General features: G+C 38.0%; 1 protein-coding gene and 1 long non-coding RNA gene across 2 annotated transcripts; one reads left to right on the forward strand and one right to left on the reverse strand.

Moving 5' to 3' along the window:
- Positions 1-169: 169 nt before the first annotated feature.
- LOC121654303 (lissencephaly-1 homolog B) lies at positions 170-18,700 on the reverse strand. The gene is made up of 11 exons (XM_042008380.1): positions 18,513-18,700; positions 10,699-10,980; positions 7,087-7,171; positions 6,886-6,960; positions 6,580-6,786; positions 4,932-5,100; positions 4,074-4,176; positions 3,648-3,876; positions 1,853-1,954; positions 1,609-1,765; positions 170-1,431 (listed from the first exon to the last, which is right to left on the reverse strand). Exons 2-11 carry the CDS (start codon positions 10,728-10,730, stop codon positions 1,358-1,360), a joined length of 1,233 nt encoding a protein of 410 aa, XP_041864314.1. The 5' UTR covers positions 10,731-10,980; positions 18,513-18,700; the 3' UTR covers positions 170-1,357.
- Positions 5,814-6,228, forward strand: LOC121654305. The gene is made up of 2 exons (XR_006012930.1): positions 5,814-5,945; positions 6,084-6,228. It is a non-coding gene; the product is annotated as an uncharacterized LOC121654305 (long non-coding RNA).
- Positions 18,701-20,078: the final 1,378 nt, after the last annotated feature.

Here is a 20,078-nt window from a genome sequence, read left to right on the forward strand (position 1 = left end):
TGTAGCATCACTGTGTTTTCATCTGTCCCTGCAACATATAGGTAATAATGGACTGATGTGTGCTGCAGCATCCAACTTCACTACTAAACAGGTAGTCAATCCTGTCTCACTGCCTTAAACGTCCCTTCATCTCCTATCTCCTTCCTTCAAAGAAAACACAACAGATGAGTTATATTTACAGATTTTATTTCATTATGTTGCAAACAATGACATCCAGATATATTGATACACAACTTTTACTGTGCGTGTATGTGCATTTGTGAGTGTATGTGTGTGTAAAGAGAGCAGTGAGACCACAGAAAGCTGGATGAAAATCCTGTGAGGAAGCCCTCGATGGGTTAACAAGGCAGAGATAGCGAGCAAGAGGGCACTGGGCGATTCTCTGGGGTGACATACACACACACACAAACCTCATAAAAAGGTGAACTAACTTCTTCCTCTGTTAAACTTACTTTGGGGCTTGTGCCTGTGCTCTCAGCAGCTTATGGATCATTAAGGTCCAGTGAGTCTACTAAAAAGCAAGCAAGAGATGAAGGAACACAGTGGGCAAGAAGCTTTGCCTCCCCTCTTTCATCTGACCATCAGAGCAGAGGCAGTGGAAAGATTCTCCTGTCAAAACATACAAAACACACACACAAACACTCACACTACATATACGCACATGTACATGTGCACTTGCCCACAAAACCTCATGTGATTCAGCTGAGAAGCTGCATCCTGCTTAATTTCTTCATCTTCTTCTGGACAGCCTCTCCCTTGTCTTTCTCATTACTTTCTTCACACCTTCTCCATCACCAACAACACAGTGACAGATCACAATTATGGAGGCATAGAGTAAAACAGAACTAAACATAACCTTCATCCCTTTGACAAGGGGGTGCCATTGGTTTTCGTGCACTGTCAGTTAACTGGAACCCACCTGTGCCAGCGCACAAAGGTATTTACCCTTTGACCCGATGGGGAGTCATGACAACAGTATGCAAATTTGTAAATCTAACAGTATTGAATGTTTTTTTCTTCTTTTTTTCTGTTTGAGTCACCATGCAAGGATACTTCTTATCTTTGAGTGTGTTTGTGTGTCAGAGAATGCGTGACATTTATTAAGCGTACCCTACATCCAGAATAATTTACACAAAAAGGACAATAGTCATCTTAATAGGGCTGGACCAATGAAGAGGAGGAAGGGGGCAAGGAAAGGGTACAAGGAAAGGGTAAAGCGCCTTGGCCATCTATGGTTTTGAGTGCGAGAGGTGAGGGACTGGGCATCTGAACAGAGGGAAGAAGGTGCAGGAGAGGATAGGGTAGGATCGGACTTTTTATTTTAGGGGGTGCAGGGCAGAGGAAATAAGTGGCTGTCTCAGCGGCACTCCCAGACTTTGACTGTCTGATCGACACTGCCTGTGACCACATAGGGAGCAGTCTTGTGGAAATCTGTAGAAGAGGGGAAATTTTGTTCAGAAACATGAAACAAGTTTGCCACAAGGCTGAAGAGTAGAAAGGGCTTTTATTTATTTTTTAATCTTTGGCTAATATTCAGTATTTTTACTCAATCTCATATTCATATTAGACGTCTGACCAGCACCAGATGCTAAATAAATGGCATCTCACCCAAAGAGGTAACAAAGTGTTCATGGGCACACAAGGTCTTCATGCAGCGTTTGTTCTTGTAGTCCCAGATCCTAATGGTTTTGTCATCGGCGCAGCTCACTATGAATCGTCCTCCGGGATGAAACAATACCCCACGCACCCAATTGTCATGTCCGACCTAAAGACATTAAGCCAATTACCCACCACACTCTTCATTCAAAAGCAGCAACACAAAGTCATAAAAGCCTTCGCTTTTACTACTCACCAGAGTCATAAGGCAGATCCCAGTGCTGACATCCCACATCTTAATTGTTTTATCCCTGGAACCAGAGAGAAGGAAGGGACCAGGTTTTCCACTCTTCTTACTCTGCAAAACAAAGATAAAGAGACGTGACACAAAGTGGCAAGTTACTTGGAAAGGTAGTAATGCAGTTCTTAATGAAAACATGTCCTCTTAACAAGCAGCCAGGACAGCAGTATGGCTCTGATTACAATCCTGTTTTAAAAAGGTTTGGAAAACATGAATAAAAGCAAAAAAGTAATGGATCTTCAAATAAGTTAAATAATGTAATAAAGCACAATTTCACTTGAAATACTGAAATGAGTAGATGAAAACTACTGTCAAACAAGAACTACAAAAATCCTCTGAAACCACAGCATCTGGTCTCCTCAGTAACCACTTTAAAAAAGCGATTCAAGGAAGATGATGCAACATTTCTCCATCACAATATATTGCTGGTTGGAGGGGGGGGGGGGGGGGGGGGGGGGGCTTTGAAACTGGAGGTGACGTCGCTCCTTCTCTATTAATTTCCTATGGAACCTGCGTATTGACGCAAAAATTGCTGCCCTCCTCCAGCCAAGCGACAGGCGACATTCGTGCATGTGAAATGTTACGCTCGTTCATATAGGCATGCACACGGGGCTTGCAACGTGACACAAAAAAATAGAAAAATGTTAAATTTTTGTCGCTGTCGCATGGCACTACAGCCAACCAGCGGGGGGCTTCATGGACTGACCAATGAGAGCAGGCTAGACAGCGCCGTCTGCAAACACTTTGAACATGGAAGAATGGATCATTTTAGCTGAACAAAAGGCAGCTGCGTGGCGCCAGAGCGAATTAGTCTGAACGTAGGTTGTGGATTTATCTGGATCTGCCTTGAGGTCAAATGATGATATTCACAATGCTGTTTCCTATTTTGTAAACTTGGATGAACTCTGGGTTGTCTCATTTATACAGTAAACAGCAAGATTTCTGTCAGTTCGTGCAAAATCTTCTGACTCTCCATCTGTCATACTTTGTCACTTCAAGTACTGGTTTGAAAATGTCAAAATCCCCACCAATATCATAACCAATCAAATTTCTTGGAGAAAAGCGATCTTAGAGCACGATGCACGGCGCTGCTGCCGTCGCTGCCGTTTGTCGTGTCCCGTGTGTTCGGTTCCACGAAGGTTGCGGTGAGTTTCGCCTGTCGCTGTCGTTGGTCGCCTCCCGTGTGTTAAGCCCATTAGAGTTTGGAAAATGAGGCTATGGCCTGTGGGTTGGCCTAATTAAATATGAAAGTCTACCTAAATATTTGCAAAAATAATCAGCTTTCTGTTAACCTCAATTGTATTTTTTATTATTGCTATTTAGCAAATTAATACAATGTTTTACGCACGTTAGTTTTGAAGATGGGAAACATGAACTCCACTGAATATCAGCAGACTACTGTGGTGATGTTGTTTTGATCAATTACATCTTCACAGGGCTGCTAACACATCTGCAAACTCAATAATCACAGCCATGCTGAATAGCTCTGAAAATAAATGTTAATCTCATGTTTTTCTGTAAAGATACAAAACTGTGGAAGGAAAATTGCAAAAGCTTGCTTTAAACCTTTAGGAACTTAAGGACCAAAACACTTATTTTAAATAAGTGAGTTTCTTATGAAGGAAACAATTTAGAGGACATGGTCCATCTCATAACTATCTGGAATCCAACAGATGATCCTGCGCTTACACTCAAAATGCATGAATCTCCTCAGGAGGTAAAAGTCAGATCCAGAAGCAGTATTATTTACCTCTGAGCCTGTAGCTTCCAGGATGGTGGGGTGAGCACTGTCAGGGGCCCAGGCAATACATTCTACAACATGTTCGTGTTCCCGCAACTCAGCTTTGCACTCCTTTGAGGCGACCACCCAGACACGCACTGTCTGGTCATTGGAACAGCTGGCGATCAATGAGCCGTCTTGATTTGGACGAACCATCCTCACCCACTCCCTGTGTCCTGCAAATGTCTTCACACAGTACCTACAGATGGAAAAAAGAATACAAGTATGCTTATAAAAGAGCACTTTCAACACAAAATAATTGCAACTAATGCATTACTCGAGGGTTCAAATCAAGATAATTCTGAAAACGGAGATTGAAATTGGGGTGGAGGGTAGTATTTACCGCATCTAAAATATCAGTCTGTATGAGAAAGTGAGGTAAAGCCTCTCACTTACCCAGTAGCCACCTCCCACATTTTGATGGTCTTGTCTCTGGAGGCAGACACTATGTGGTCGCCATTTGGCATGATGCATACAGAGGACACATTGTGATCATGGCCTGGAAGAGACAATCAATTCTTAAAACATGTAATTGGTCAGAGCTCATTTTCATACCCAAACTGCCCTGTGAGGTGTGTCTAAAAACATTTGGTACCCACAACAAGACCAAGCCCAAGAATAAGAATATTAAGCAATCATAGTGAAACAAAGCTAGGAACGATCTTGATGGGATTATTTGTAAGTGAGCTGTTTTGAAACAGATCTTCTCACATGCATGTGAGATCCTTGATTAGACCACATTTTCTGGAATCGTTTGTCCTGCCATCATTGCGCACCATTAAAAAAAAAGTAATTTTTGATGATATGAAATTAAAATACTAGGCAAGACTATTTACAATGTTTGCTCTGTTTATTTGTAAATAAATTTACACACAAAGGAGAAAAAAAAAAAAGATTCCAATAGTAAAAATTGTAATATTTTTAACCAATTTTGACCTTGGTTAAAAAACCCTTCAAAAACTTGTGCTGACTAAAACAACTTATAACTTCGCCTCTGAAGACACTAGAAAAATTAAATAGAAACTATGAAATGTTAAAACATTCTGCTTTTATAGTTAATGACTGACTTTTCTCTGATGATACATTTTAAGAATTTATACCAGCTTGAGTTTCTTCAAAAACTTTAATGCAAGGTTTGAAAGGTAAAAGCACACATATGTTGCATCAGGTCATAATGGGCTGATTCATAAATGGGAAAAATTTCTTGGTGCTTCTTTAAAGTAATCATCATCATCATTTCCAGAGATTTCTCACCATGCATTGTTCGGATGCACTCAAAGCCCTGAAAGTCCCAAAGTTTGATGCTCATGTCAGCTGAACAGGAAGCCAGCAGTTTTCCCGTATGATCAAAGGAGATATCCTGCACAGAGTCTGTGTGGCCTTTGAGGGTTCGCTCAAAGTCCCCTGCCTCATAGTCCCACACCTAAAATAAAAGACATACAGCCATCACTGAGCCACTTCAGTCACCAATGATCAAACAGAACCAAATACTCCATGAAACTAGATAAAAACAGCCAAAGTCAAATCAAGCTATCCACATTGAAAATTTACTGACTCAGAGAAAACTCTTTATTAAAATAATATATTTATTGTTATAATGATAAAGAAATAAAAATATAATAAAAATCTAAGTGAGGAGGGATAAAGCACAGGGGAGGGAAGGGGAGAGGGAGGTTGCAGTTATATTGGAGCAGAGAAGCTGAGGATAAATAAGGAGAGCAGCCTCAGATGTGCAGTACAGCTTTGATCTGAAGGGTCAGTTCTGCAGTGAATGTGCTGCAATGCTTAGTGCTTTTGCTTATAAAAACTGCTTTACATAGTCAGCCATGAAAAACATTTTTGGGCAGTGAAACATCTGGGCAGGATGTTACTGTTTACCTTTAAAAATTTTTAAGAAATTAAGAAACTATATTTAAAGAAAAATGTTTACCAGTGTACCATGACACAGAGATGATAGTGGGCTATATGTGTTAATCTAAAACAGTGGCTCCCAATGTATTTTCCTTGAGGACCCCTTTCATACAAATACTAAAAAGCCATGGACCCCGTGCCCCACCCCGTGCTGAAACCATGCTCAGTTTTATGCTTTTATTAGCGAAATTCTCACCATAAATACTGTATTCTGGCTGAGTCCTTTACTTTGATGAAGTCAACGTTAAATTAACAACATACAGTCATACTTCTTTTCTTCTTTTAAATAGGGACAAATCATTTGCTATGTGGTGTCATTTTTTTAAAATAATGTTGCAGGAAAAAATAAAAATCAGTGTTATCAGGACAGACATGAAGTGCTTCATTATTGTAGCTTCACCTGCTCACTGACCTCTCTAAACCCCAGTACATGGATGAAAATTGATTGGATGCACAATTTGTAGCCTTATAAGTGACTCTTTATTGTTTATTTAGACAAAGGATACATGTGTTAAAAAGTTATATAGCAGATTTTGATGACCCCTATTTATTCACTTGGGGATATGGTTACAGAAGTTAGGGTTAGGGTTTTCAGGCTCCCAAAACGGCAGCTCTGTGTGAACAAAATGTCCAGGTCATTATAATAATAATAAAAAAAAAAACTCAAGCGGACAAAGTGCAAATTTGGGGGACTCCCTTGGGGGGTCCAAGACTCCAGGTTGGGAACCACTGATCTAGATGACCAGCAAAATTTAGTTTAAAGTGTGTCAGGAAGATAACTTATTGCTATAGGGTTTCTAGAGACCTAAGTAGTGTGAATTGGAAAAGATTAAATGATTATTATAATATTTGTCTCTTTGACATAAAGGTGTGACATTAGCTCAAAATTAGGTGTATGCAGTTACAACTGAAGAACAGGGCTGTCATACCGGCTCATAGCAAATAAAACGCCAGGGCAGTATGTAAACACTGTTTGGAAACACAGACACACCTTGATGGTAGCATCCTCAGAGGCTGTGACCATGACAGAAAAGACAGGGTGGAATATAACACGTGTGACCGGAGCACGGTGCCCACTCAGAGCATATCTCTCTGGAGGACGGGGGATCCACTCCTTCGGATCTCTCTTCTGACCCACAGATCCTCCATGTGTCATCTCCTCCTTGGCTTCATTAAGCTTTGACTCTAATTCCATAACCTGAAACAGTCAAAGAAGATGACATTTCCAAACTTGTCAGCAGGTTCTGATGATTTGTATGTGCGTGTGTGTACTTCGGTGTATGCAGAAATTCCTTACTTTCTTCTGTAATCTGATAACTGAGGTCCATTTCTTTTCCAAAAGTCCAGCGTACTTCTTATCTACTTCTTCATTCTACAAGGAAAGAAAGAGACTGAGAAAGGGATCCACTTCCTTCTTAATGAAAGTATGGGAAAGTTTTTTTGTGGGAGGATTTTTTTTTTTGTCATTTATCATCTTTAAGTGTATTTCTGTCCTTACCATATCTAATTCTGCTTCTTTCTTGAAGGTGGAATAGGCTTCTTCATATCCATTGGAACGAAGATAGTCTGCTATAGCCCGATTTCTAGGAGAAAAAACAAACAAAAAACAATCAGAGGGATTTTGTACGAAGCCAAGCTGGCATTTCATCGCCATTTACAGATAAGGTCCTCACAGATTATAGCATCGACTCAGTGTCCAGCTGTGACGTAATTTTAATTGAGTATTTAATAAATTAGTCAAATGTCCATACATGATCATTAGGGGTGTGCCATCTGAGGTACCTCACGATTCAATTAGATTACAATGCATAATGCTTCATTTTGATTATTAAACAACTGTCAGGATTTTCAATGCATTCTGAGGCTAAGCTAACTAACATGGAGGGGAGAAGCAAATGCTGCAACGTTTGGCTAACTGGGCTTGCCGAAGGAATTTCAGGACCACAATCTACACAGTTCCTTTTGAAACTTCTGCAAGAGGCTGTGAGGAAATCTTTTCTTCTGCACACGAAATGGTCCAGGTTCACCGCAGCACGATCCGCAAACCAAAGCCACAACTGGTCCAGGAGGCTCGGAGGAGAGGTACACCATTTAATCAGGGCCATTTATTCTGGGTTTATGAAGACTTCTCCTTGGAGGTGCTCAACCAGAGGAAGGAATTTAAGAAAGCGATGTCCTCCTTTTATAAGAAGGGATTGAAGCCATCTCTCCTGTATCCCGCCAGACATCACATCACCCAGCAGGATGGCTCCTGATGTCAGTGACTAAGGCAAGAGCAGCTCTTCCAAGTATTTGGTAAACCCTTCTGACTGTTTATTTGAATAGTTCTGGGGTTAAAAATATAATTGGACCTGATAATGATCAGTGTTTCCCAGCCGCAATTATAGTTACTTTAAATTTAAGTGGTATCATTGCAATCATTTTTTTATTTAAACTTTTATTTTTTTCTCCTCTGCCCAACATTTTTGCCTATTTAATTCTATTTAACAAAGTTATTACTCTTGCTATTTTAAAAATTGTAATTTGGCATTATCGCTGGGAAAGAACCTTATTTTGGGCATGTAGAATCCACCAAAAACCACTTTGTCCTTCTTATTTATGAAGACAGTTTTCCAGCCTTATATTTAGAGGATGGCTGCAGGATGACTCGTATCATATAATCACATAATTAACCACTCAGTCGTCATCAGTAAACTGTAACAGGATTTATTAGTACTCATATCGGTACTCAAATGTAAGTACTCGTACTATGTAAAAAGTGGTATCAGTGCATCTCTAGTTTGGATAAAAGTAATCTAAACCGAAGACAAGGCTATGCTGATAACATATGTCAAACCGCCAACACCAGCAGTTTCTTCTCCTCCAGTAACCTGGGCCAGGCACACATGAGGTGCAGCTAAATGTTTGTAATATAATATTTTATTTTGGCTTTAAACAACTTAGATATGGAGTAAGTCTTGTCCAGGCCTTGTCCGTTCTTATGTCCATAAAAAACAAAACCACTAGCCTTCAAACCCGATGAGTAAAACTCACACTCAGTAACAGTGGCTTAAAGGCTATGTGCTTCCTTCCTGTATCTCTGTTGTTTACCATTTGCTGCCTGGATACTTTAGGAGGATGGACCGGTCCGTTCCCTTAATATGTCCGGGTGGAACGCACAACTTTTATGTTCCGGCCAGACTTTGCAGCTGTATTCCTGTCATTTCATTACTATGAAAAACAATCAATTTTAAACATTTACAAATTGCAATTGAATCAAAACGTGTCACATTGATTATAATCAACAAGTGAATGGGCCCACCCCTAATCCTACAGTCAAAGTGAGGTAATTTGCTAAATACTGCCTCCATCTTAATAGAAAATATAGTTTCTTCACAAGGCCCATTTATGCTTGATGCAGAAGAATGATACTAGGGCTGGGCGATATGAACCAAATCTTATATCTCGATATTTTTTACCTGAATCACGATATATGTCTCGATATATATATATATATATATATATATATATGGTCAAGTAACCAAAGAGACAGTTCTAACTTACAGCCTTCAGTGCTAAATACACTTTTATTAAGGATTGACAGCACATGTGCATTAAAACAGTTGACTGAAATTAAAGTAGCTTTAAATTAAATTAAATGCTCCTAAAACAAAATGAATGAAAAATACTTTTCAATAACCATAACAAAAATACAGCTGTGCAAAATACAAAAGAAAATATTATTTTAACTCAAAATAAGCTATCTCGATATAAACGATATTCCCTCCTTCTATTTTGCGTCTGATAAAGTATCGATATATTTGAAAATCTCAATATATTGCCCAGCCCTATATGATACATAGACGGACGGACAGTTTTTCCCCATCAACTGCATCGAGAATGCAAGTAATTTTGTCCGTTTTCAGGAAGCTTAGCCATCAGTTGCATGACGCAGAAGATAGAGCAATTGAAATCTCCAGAAATCTCAGGTTACTGAGCACAATAGCTGACACATATGTAAGGGAGCATAGATGGAACTTTAAAAAAGGGGAGACCACACCTTATGGAACAGATGGAAGCAACTACACTCAAGTTTTACAATTCCAACTTTGAATGTCAGTAAATTCCAGTGCCAAAGCAAATTAAAACCCTTCTTAGGGGAACATTAAATGTATGGACCGAATGATTTGGAAACAGTGTTCTGTGCTGCTATGGAAATCCAACACTCACCACAAAATCACTGAACACAAAGCTGGATGCACTGGAAACAACCTCAAATATGCACAGACATAAATATGCACAGTTATATAAAGGATAAAACTAGTTTTGCGTTTGTTTTTTTTTTGTTTTTTTAATGAGATTGGGAATGAATATTTCATGAGTAATGACGCTAAACTTAGGTTGCAGCTTCAAGCCTCATTGAATGGCTGATAAATTAATACTGTTTAAAAACAGTCTGCAGAAAACTTTAAGCATGAGATCATAACTGCTGGTATTATTAAAATTTCCAAAGATTTATCACAATAAAGATTTTTTTAACTAATAAAGAGTACATGTTTTCTTGAACAAGAAAAAAATACAATACCATATTATAAAATATTTTTAGCTATCTATAGATATTATTTTTCTGTGCTTCCTGAACAGGAGGTAAATACCATGCAATCAGCCAAGTAGTAACCAGTGCACAAAAATGCTCATGTTAACCAGCCACTACTTAGTTAAATTCCTTCTCCTCCTTACCCATCCCCCTTGCATTTTTGCTCCTGTCATGTGGGCTATGAAATATTCACTAAGCAGCTATCAAGAGAAGCACCTTGAAGCCCACGTCTCCTCACATTTCCCCACCAATTTAACATTCTGTTGAATTTCCTCACAACCTCTGCATGAATATGTTCTGGATGACTTATTCCACACAGATGAACATTTTCCTACTATTCCCACCTCAAAGGGAAACATGAAATGTCAAGTTATACTTGTGGCCAAACTTTGAGGAAGCCTTATTGATAAATTAAATATGCATGCACATTTTAGTACAATCACTCCTCACAAGAACCACATGTGTGTTAGTATACATGTCTGTTTTTGTCTGGGTGTGCAATGAGCCTGTATTCCTACATTTAAGGGCACTCACAGTTCATCTCTTTGTCTCTGTGACAACACCATGACTGCTGCTGTTCGCTCCCTCTCAGGGAGGTGAGGATGAGGTGATGTGGGGAGTCTGGCTGGGAAATATGTTGTGGGGTGGAGTCTGATTCCGCAGGGATGTACGTTTTTTTTTTCCTCTTTCAGAAGCTCTGAGGTGGCAAAGACACTCGTGGAGGGAGATGACCTGGAGATATAGCTGTTAACCAGTACGACGCTCCACAACCATTTATGGTCCAAATGTCACTCACTGATCAGATGTGCCCATCACCTGAAGGAGAGAAAAGAGAAGTGGGTTTAAATCAATGGGAAGATTTTTTTTTTTTTTTTTAAATAGGAAAAACCACATAGAAAACAAATTATGAGAAAAGAAAAAAGATAAATGTATCTCTTTATCTAGTTTACAAATTAATTCTTTAAATTAAATTAGATGCAAACAAAAGCAGGTACTACAGGTAAAATTTTAATAAGATGTAAGTGAAAAAAGCCCATGGGCAATAACATATAACATTTAATCAATGCCTGGGAGTAAAACAGAAAACATCTTCACATCTCTCTTTGTTGTTCTTATGTTTGCGTATTTAAGCATCAATGTCTAGAGGGGATGATTTTTGCAGCCTGACATGCAGTATGATATTAAAATGTATTCATAAATTGGAGCATTTTAGTTATGTCTTTACATTAACTTGACGTCCAGTCAAATTAACGGAGGCAGTAATAGTTGACTTACCTAGCTCCAACTTTATGCTAATGTTAGTATCATTGTGAAATATAAGAGATCCAAAAACAGCAAACTGCCTGCAACTCTTGCTACAACGGCAGTTGCCGTTTCTGTAGCAGTAGTTGCTTTTCTGTAGCGGTAGTTGCTGTTTCCTCAACGGTCTCAGTGGTTTGCCGCTGTGGGCTAGGTTGGAAATTGCAAGTGTGGAAATAGAGGATGAATGGATGAAACCATGTAGGCTATACGAAATCATTTTGATTTTTCGCATTGGTTTGTGACATGCTTTGGAAATATGTGATAGTAATATAGAGTAATGATAAAATTGATTTACGATTATTATTTATGAGAGGAAGTTAGTCATTCTATTTCAATGGATGGATAGACAGATGTTACAGTGTCCAGACATAGGCTTGTCGTTCTTTCTTATACCGCTGTACACACTGGGGAAGAATGGCAAGTGCTATTCTCTTTCAGCTGTTTCTAACCGACTGGCCATTCTTTTCTGGATATAACTTTCCAGATGTGCTTCACTTTGTTATTAAATAATTGCTGCAATAACCATGGTGTAAGCTTAAGATCAAGCCCCTTCATTGTCATACTCTTTTATGCTACCTTCATATACGAGGAGAGGGCGCAACCTTGTAGGGCAGGCTAAAAATCAGAAAGTTTGGTCAAATAAGGATTAAAGATTAATTTCTTTGTGTATTTGGGACATTGTTTAGCTGTTTTGTGTCATTAAAACATGGGGATGTAAATTTTGACTATGGCGCTAGCCTGAATTAACTGGACTTGCCAGTATTTATCTGCATTTCCAAAGCACATCACAACCAATGCAAAAGATCCCAATGATTTCGTAAAGCCTACATGGTTTCATATACGTCCTCTATTTTCACACTTGAAGGTGCAGATTAATCTGTGCAAACCTACGCATTTTTTGTTGTAAATATGGGTGGTTGGTACGAAATTTGCACAGGTATTAGGATTTAGCATTAATTTGAAAAGTCTGCAACCAGCCCACAGTAGCAAACCTCTGAGACTGTTGAGGAAACGGTAACTACAGTTACAGAAATGGCCACTGTCGTTGTAGTGAGAGTGGCAGGCCGTTTGCCATTTTTGGATCTCTGCGCTGCTGGGAAATATGAACGTAGGGGTGGGGGGCGTGGGGCAGTGAGTAATAATGACTCAACCCAGAGGAAATATGTCAGCAATTATAACTAACCTAAACTTTACAAACTCAAGACGCACAGCCTACCCAACTAATTGGTCAAGAATAAATTAGGCACTATCAACTTATAAAAAGGGAAAGAGAATCACTAAATCTGTGACATCTTTCACAGGCAAGGGCCTACAGGCTTATCCAACATACATTAACCTTCCATCGCAAATTCACTGCACAAACAGCTATACCTGCACTTCACAGTCACACTAAAGCCCAGAAAAGGAAAGTTAGGTCAAAGCTAGCTGAGTTGTCATTACATTTCATTTGTGAAAACTAGCAGAAACTGACTTGTAAAGTATACAGTACTGATACAGTACAGCATTATAGAGAAATTCAGACTGATCTGTTCCGTCTTCAGCAATGACAGAGGAGTTCTCTGAGAATAAATGTTACTGAGATGCACCAAAGCATTAAACAGGTGAATTGTAATTGAATTTAGGGGCCAGTAAAGATTAATGTCTACTCCAGACCCTTCATTGCTGCTTAAGACCAGTGATTATAAACACAACTAACAACTCCTTACAGTCTGTGCACTTAACCTGAACCTCAAGAGAGGTGATACTTAACCACTTATAAAATTTCCTATTCCTAATTTTAGTTTTAATCTGACAAAAGAAAAGGTTCAATAGCACATTTTCAAAATCCAAATGCACTATTAAATGATTGGAAAGTAATGAGTATTCACTTCCTGAGCTTCAACTCTGCTGGAGTCTGGGGCCACAAAAGCCTTAAGCTGCTTAGTAGTTTGACCAGACAACACAAAGTCTGTCTGTGTATATGTGCATGCGTATGTGTGTGTGTGTGTGTACATGTTTCTAAGTGATAGAGACCACAAGTCCTCCATACAGCTGACAGTGCAATCTAAAAAAGGGACTGGATGGTAGTTAACAGGATTAACACCAGACATAAAGGAGGGTACCTGAACTGGACACTGCCCTGACTGTACCATTGTCTGGACCACTGTTGTTCTCCTTTCATAATCCAGATTTCTTCAAGAAAACAAATAGCTGAATGATATGCTTGATAGGAAACTAATGATACTAGTTTATTTTTTCTGCACATACTTATAATATATATATGAACATTTAATTTCAGAGGAATCACAGCTGCCTGAACACAAACATAATTTAGCCAGGGACATGTCCGGAATATCATAAAAAGAAGACCCATCTCAGACCTGCAGGCAAGTTAATGACCTGACAGAAAAGAGCAGTGATTTTTCAGGAGTGAGCAGAACTGAGTGGTTCAAAAATAGCCATTTGACCAAACAGGCCACCCTCCAAACTATTACGTAACCAAGACAACCTCTACGTCTCTATGCCTTCTGCACCTGCTTGACACCTGAAACTCATGTACTGCATCACAAAAACTGTAAAAAATAATTTAAAGAAATGCTTGCGAAAAATTAGTCATACTAGACTGCAGAAGACTGCAACAGAGTGCACCATCACACAGAGATAAATATGTAGTTATCTAGGCTTAGTGTACAGCAGGAACATGATCAGTCATAAATCAGAAAAAGTTCAAGGTCCTATCAAAGGATCAACTTATCAAAAAAAATTATGTAAGAAGGGTGATATACAACATGTGACTGACCACATAGTCCATTTCTCCTAAATTACATGAATGCTTTGAATGTATTTGTGAACAGGGATAATATATTTTAAAAAGGAGGGATTGACAATAGTTGAGCCATACTTATTAGTAGGGCCATACTACAGTTTTTAATTTTACAATTTGATTACAGTTTTTAATCAGGTTAATCAAAACTCATGAATAATCGCTATTTGCAACTACTGTACTGTCTCAACAGAAACAGCAAGCCACTTGGCTCTAATTTCATTTCAGTTCGATGAGTTCTGGACTTTAAAACTCTAAACCAAAAACAACAAATTTGAGAAACTCACATTGGAATTTCATAACTTGGAGAATCGTGACTAAGCTGAGCTTGTGAATTTAAGAGATTTTCTTTTTATATTTCTTATATAAATACAGTCAAAATGTCAAAATATTGCACAAACTATCTTAGAATGTATCATGAGCATGAACATGTGCAGTATAACGAGGATTAATTTTACTACAACATAGGTGTGAATACAGTGAATGTATCTTTACCTAGATCGACACTCACACACGTATTCACTATTTAGTCAATGTGGTCCATAAAGTTGAAATCTGATGCCAGATTTTTCTAAACAAACTGACAGTCAATGCTACTTTAAACACAAAGAGAGGTTTGGATTATGTTACCCAGGTCTTTCTACAATTTTGTGATTGTTTTATGAACTGTACCTATAAAAAAAAATCTTTTATGACTGACTGTCCATGAGAAGATTATCAGGCCCACACATGATCAGATTAAATTCAGATACTGGCAAAGAAGAATAAAACAGCAAACACTTTATTTCCCTGAAGCCCCATTATCACAACACAAAGCTAACAAACTATATGTCTTTCATATTCTATCAAGTACATAACAGTAAAAAGGCTTTTTTAAGTTTTGACTGAAATAAAAAAAAATAAATAAAAAGAGAAGATGACTAAGCCTCTATTAGGCAGCAATCTCACATTGTGACGTCAGCTGTTACTCATTTCTCCTGACTCAAACAGTGTCATGCTCAGCTAGCCAAGTAAAAATGTGCAGGTAGGAAAAATACTGTTAGATTTTTAGATTTCAACTTCTGTGTTAATCTGTTATCAAACCTCCAAACATGTTAATAACACCAAAGAAAACTAAAGAAGCAAATTTGCACTAAAACTAGAACTAGAAAATTTGACTAAACTAGAACCAGAGGAAGATTGTCATTGCTACTTACTAAATGACTGTCATTGCATTTTAACAATTAAAATGTACTAAACAGTAGTTATATTACTTGGGTGGGGCAACCATTTGGAACGTTAACAGGTAAAACCAGACAGTAAACATGACATGCCTTACTTATAAAAATCCTATTTTTATTATTTGGAAAAGCCAGCTTTGAGGTACATTTATTAAAACAAGAAAATTAAATAACCACAAGGCATTAATCTTCAATATATATAACATTCTGTCATTATGAACTGTGACAACTTGCAGAGCAGTTTTCCTGATGGCTGATCTGAGGCCAGAATGGTACTTTCTTACATGAACTAAACCACAACGCAATATTTTCCTACAATATCTTGCATCTGGTTTAATCAGATGCTTTCATATAAAAAGACAGCTCTCCATATTTTGTAAGGTTTGTTCAATGGTGTCTTGCAGTTCAAAGTTTCTCAACCTGTTGATGAACAATGATAACAGTTGATGCTAACAGTCAAGACTAAAAAGTGACAATATCAAAATGAGTTTAGACTAAAAACTGTACCAACAAGTTTAATTTAACACTTAACTGATGAGTAACAAACATCAAGGGCCTATCTATCCTTGCACAGAGATATCCATCCACACCCCTCTCAGCCACCAGAGATGAGTACTGACACGAGCACTGTTTTTCCAATACACCTGGACCAATGTGGAGTCTTCCCAAAAAAAAAAAAAAAAAAACAAAGCATTAGCTATGCACTGATCAAATGCTGACTGATTGGGTTTAACTGACGCAGGAGAGCCAACGCCAACCAATTTAATAAAAAAAAACAAAGGACAAAGCAGCAGAAACAACAAATAGCACAAATGCACATATGAAGAAAATCCCCTGTACAGAACAACAACCATTTTTCAACATTTACTTTCATTGTCTCAAAGCACATTTGTCAACTATAAATTCTCCATTTTTCCACATCAGAAAAAAGTTATCCAGGCATGGATGGAATCAATACAACCAAGACCGTCACAGCTCAGACTCGTACATATTTCTGACACTATCCTGAAGTAAAACACGAAATGTGCACACTTGTTTGCAAAACTGCAGCTAAGAGCCCTTATAAGCATATTCATAGCACAATAATTGCAGTTCTTCTCAAACAGGGGAGAAAAAAAATACTCTAAAGCCTTGATTACATTTTCAATTACACTCCAACGAGCCTGAATATACAGTATATGCAAGATAAAGCTTGAGATTCTTAAATGCTTTAAAAACTAAGTCTCTATAAATGTACCACAAATCACAATCTGACAAATCTGTGCTCTAAATGTTCTCAATTGTTTAATCGTTAGTCTGAATAAAGGCTGATCGGGAGAAATTGATCAGATTATTCTTTTTAAAAAGTCAGAAGAAGCAGTGGGGAGCAAAGGAAGGAAGAAGAGAGGGTTCTGTCATATCTTAAACATGGTTATATTATTTAGCACTTCTTATCCAGGGCAATTCAATATTTAAAAACATCAACAAGTGTGCGCACTAGAAAGAGGGTCAACAATCAAGCAAGTAATGCTGTTCACAGCCTCAGGATGATGAGTCATGAGTCTTTTCACAATATGCAAGTGTACGGGAGAAAAAATTACTATATACATTTAGTCTGAGTTGGCCATTTCTTATTGTACTGTAAGTGCAATAACAACTTCTCAACAGGTGTTGAGAAATTGAAAAACAAAGATGAACTCATGTTTAAATTAAGTCTGACTTTTATCTGTAGGAATAAAACATGGGAAGAAAAAATGCTGTTAGAGATTAAATTGTATCTTGTAAAAGTATCTGGAAAAGATTGTACTTCACTACCAATTCCCTGATTAATTCCACAATTAATGATAATTTTTCATTAAATTAAACACCTGGCCTAAAATACTGTTGTGGATGGTTAATTAATATTGTTGACAGAAATATAAGACCAGGGGACTTCGACCCTGATTAGAGCATCTCCCTCAACAGACAATTTGCTTACTATTCTACAGGCATGGGCTACTGCATGCTATGCTATGCAATGCAATGCAATGTCCTCTGGAATATTAGATATTGATTTTGTAAATATCAAAACCTGGTCAGTTTTCTTCAACATCAGTCTATAAAACAGATTTTTTTATTTTATTTAAATCTCCACCCTAAAAGCAATTCCTTGAACTGATTTGCAATATACTTGAAAATTGCATTAATCATATATTTAATTCATTCTGAAACATAAGTGAAATAAACATCTGGCTTGGCTGGCGTCTTTCTAAGCTTCTAGGGACACAAGGGCAAAGTTGCAGCAATGGCTCAGCAACGCCCTTTCCAGCTAAGTTAGCTTAGCACGGTAAAACGGAGCTGTCACTTTCAGCACACTGGATTTATAGTATCAACATCGTCATTTCAAAACGCATATAGGCGTTTTGTTTATGGAAAGAAGGTGCTAATAAACATAGCATACTTTAAGGAAAAGATTTCCAGTCATTCCTAAACTGACATTAAGGAATTAGACTTGTTACCCAAGTCTGACGAACGTTAGGTAATAATCCCAGTATAGAAGAACCATGGCTTAACTGTTTCAAGTATAACACTATAAAATCTATAAGTTTTCTGATATAAAGAACGTCTGTCTTCACATTCCAACATTAACATTAGGCTATGACAGCACCTGAACTAGCATAGCCAGCTAGCGTACCACGTTAGCTCATCTACACAGAACTTCCATAAATAGGCGTTGCTAGCGCTAGCCGAATGTCCAGCAAAGCTTCAAAACAAGTGGTGCAATGCAAGCTAAGCGTTCGCCGTGGAGTGCAGAGCTGGTTTTTAAATCACCATTACATTTAGTATACCTGAAAAATATTACGGTGATATCATATTAACGCTCGGTTTCCACGTCAGTGGTGTTCACAATGACAACTTTGCTTCTTAGCTTAGCCATCGGCCTCTCCGCCATTTTGAGTTCTGAACGGGTAAGCGCAGACACTGCAGGTAATTCGTCGTCAAAATAACAAGTCTTACTAAGTGCCGAAACAAAAAGAACGTTCGTGTTTAATGTTCTGACTTACCTTTTGACACATGGCGAATCTCACATTCCATTGACAAGTATAGCCATGTAGTGGGAAACTCTGGTACGGATGCGGTAGTGTGACTTTTCACATCACCCGGCACGGACGGTCAGATTTTCTCCTCTCTTGGTACCACCGCATTCGCCCGGCCCCAGCTAACGGTCGCGATTGAATGTCGGCAGCGCGCACGTTGAGGTGGGCGGTGGCGCGCACCATGCACACATCAGACACTTGTATTTAAAGCAAAACACACACACAAAATATGAATTACGTTATGTTGTTATTCTGTTCACGCGTTAAGTAGTTTGATTGTGAATAATATTTTAAATATTGCTTGGTTTTAAACAAAATAGTCAAACCCCTGTTAAATTCTTCTAATTTCTGGAAGCAGGCAATGTTAATTATAAGCAGTTACAAGTAAGCAGTTGGAGATAAGACTTGTGCTGATCTTACCTAAGGACTAATCATGCACCTGCTCCACAGATGGTGAACAGAGTAAGACAGTGACGGTTTACATGGAATCAGGATTGCGTAATCAGATTACAAACAACAACAATAAAAACATTGCAAACAAGAGAAAATGTGTTTTATCTTAAAATTAAAACAACAAAAATTAAAAATGAACATGGTTTACAGTACACCTGTATGCCAGCAGTTTCTGAGGCCTATTTAGAGGGGAAGTGATTTGAAGAGTTCTTAAATACAGATTACATTTTGCTTTACACCAGAGTTTTGCCTTTCAATCTTACCACTTTCATTAGGGATGAGTTTATCAACATTTTTATGTGTTTTATTTATTGATTTATTGCATTGAATTGCATAAAATACACACATCGCTTCTGTTGTTTGTAATGTTGGTATAATTTGCCCAACTCTAAATGCAGACCGAGCAATGCTTTTTCCCCATTCATTCTAAATACTTTTAAGTTTTTAATGAAAAACACAATTATTTCTGGAAACTCAAAATTATGTGATTGTTTTCATGCATTTAGTATAAGTACCGTATTTTACAGTATGTTTAGATAAACACATTTGAGACCACTGTGTCCAAATCTCTTAAAGTTTTACCCTTGCTACTGTGGTGCATTTCCAGATACAAACCTTTCAGCCATACTTTGTTTTTCTAGTAGAATTAACAGTTTCATTCAACAAACTTTAGTGGAGCAACTAAATAAAGCATAGTATTAGTTAAAAAAAAAATCAGTAGCTAGACTCTTTTCCTCTGTTGTCCCCCGGTGGTGGAACAATCTACCAAACTCCGTCCAATCTGCAGAGTCCTTATCCACTTTTAAAAGCAAGCTAAAGACTCAGTTGTTTAAGGAGCATTTCCACACTTAGCTGAACTCTTCTACCCAACAGAATGAGTTAGAAAGATTTGTCCAGCTCTTTGGCTCAACCAAGTCCTGAAGAAGCTGTGTGCACTTATGCCCAAGTTGATATTGTTTGATGAAATCGTGATGTTTGTATTTAAACAAAATGACTTACAAAAACTACAAAAAAAGAAAAAAAAAAAAAAAAAAAAAACTGGACTCAAAGCAGTCTGATTATCACTTAATTATGATGTCC

This window comes from Melanotaenia boesemani, chromosome 15 (assembly GCF_017639745.1).
Source record: "Melanotaenia boesemani isolate fMelBoe1 chromosome 15, fMelBoe1.pri, whole genome shotgun sequence".
Lineage (NCBI taxonomy): Eukaryota > Metazoa > Chordata > Actinopteri > Atheriniformes > Melanotaeniidae > Melanotaenia > Melanotaenia boesemani.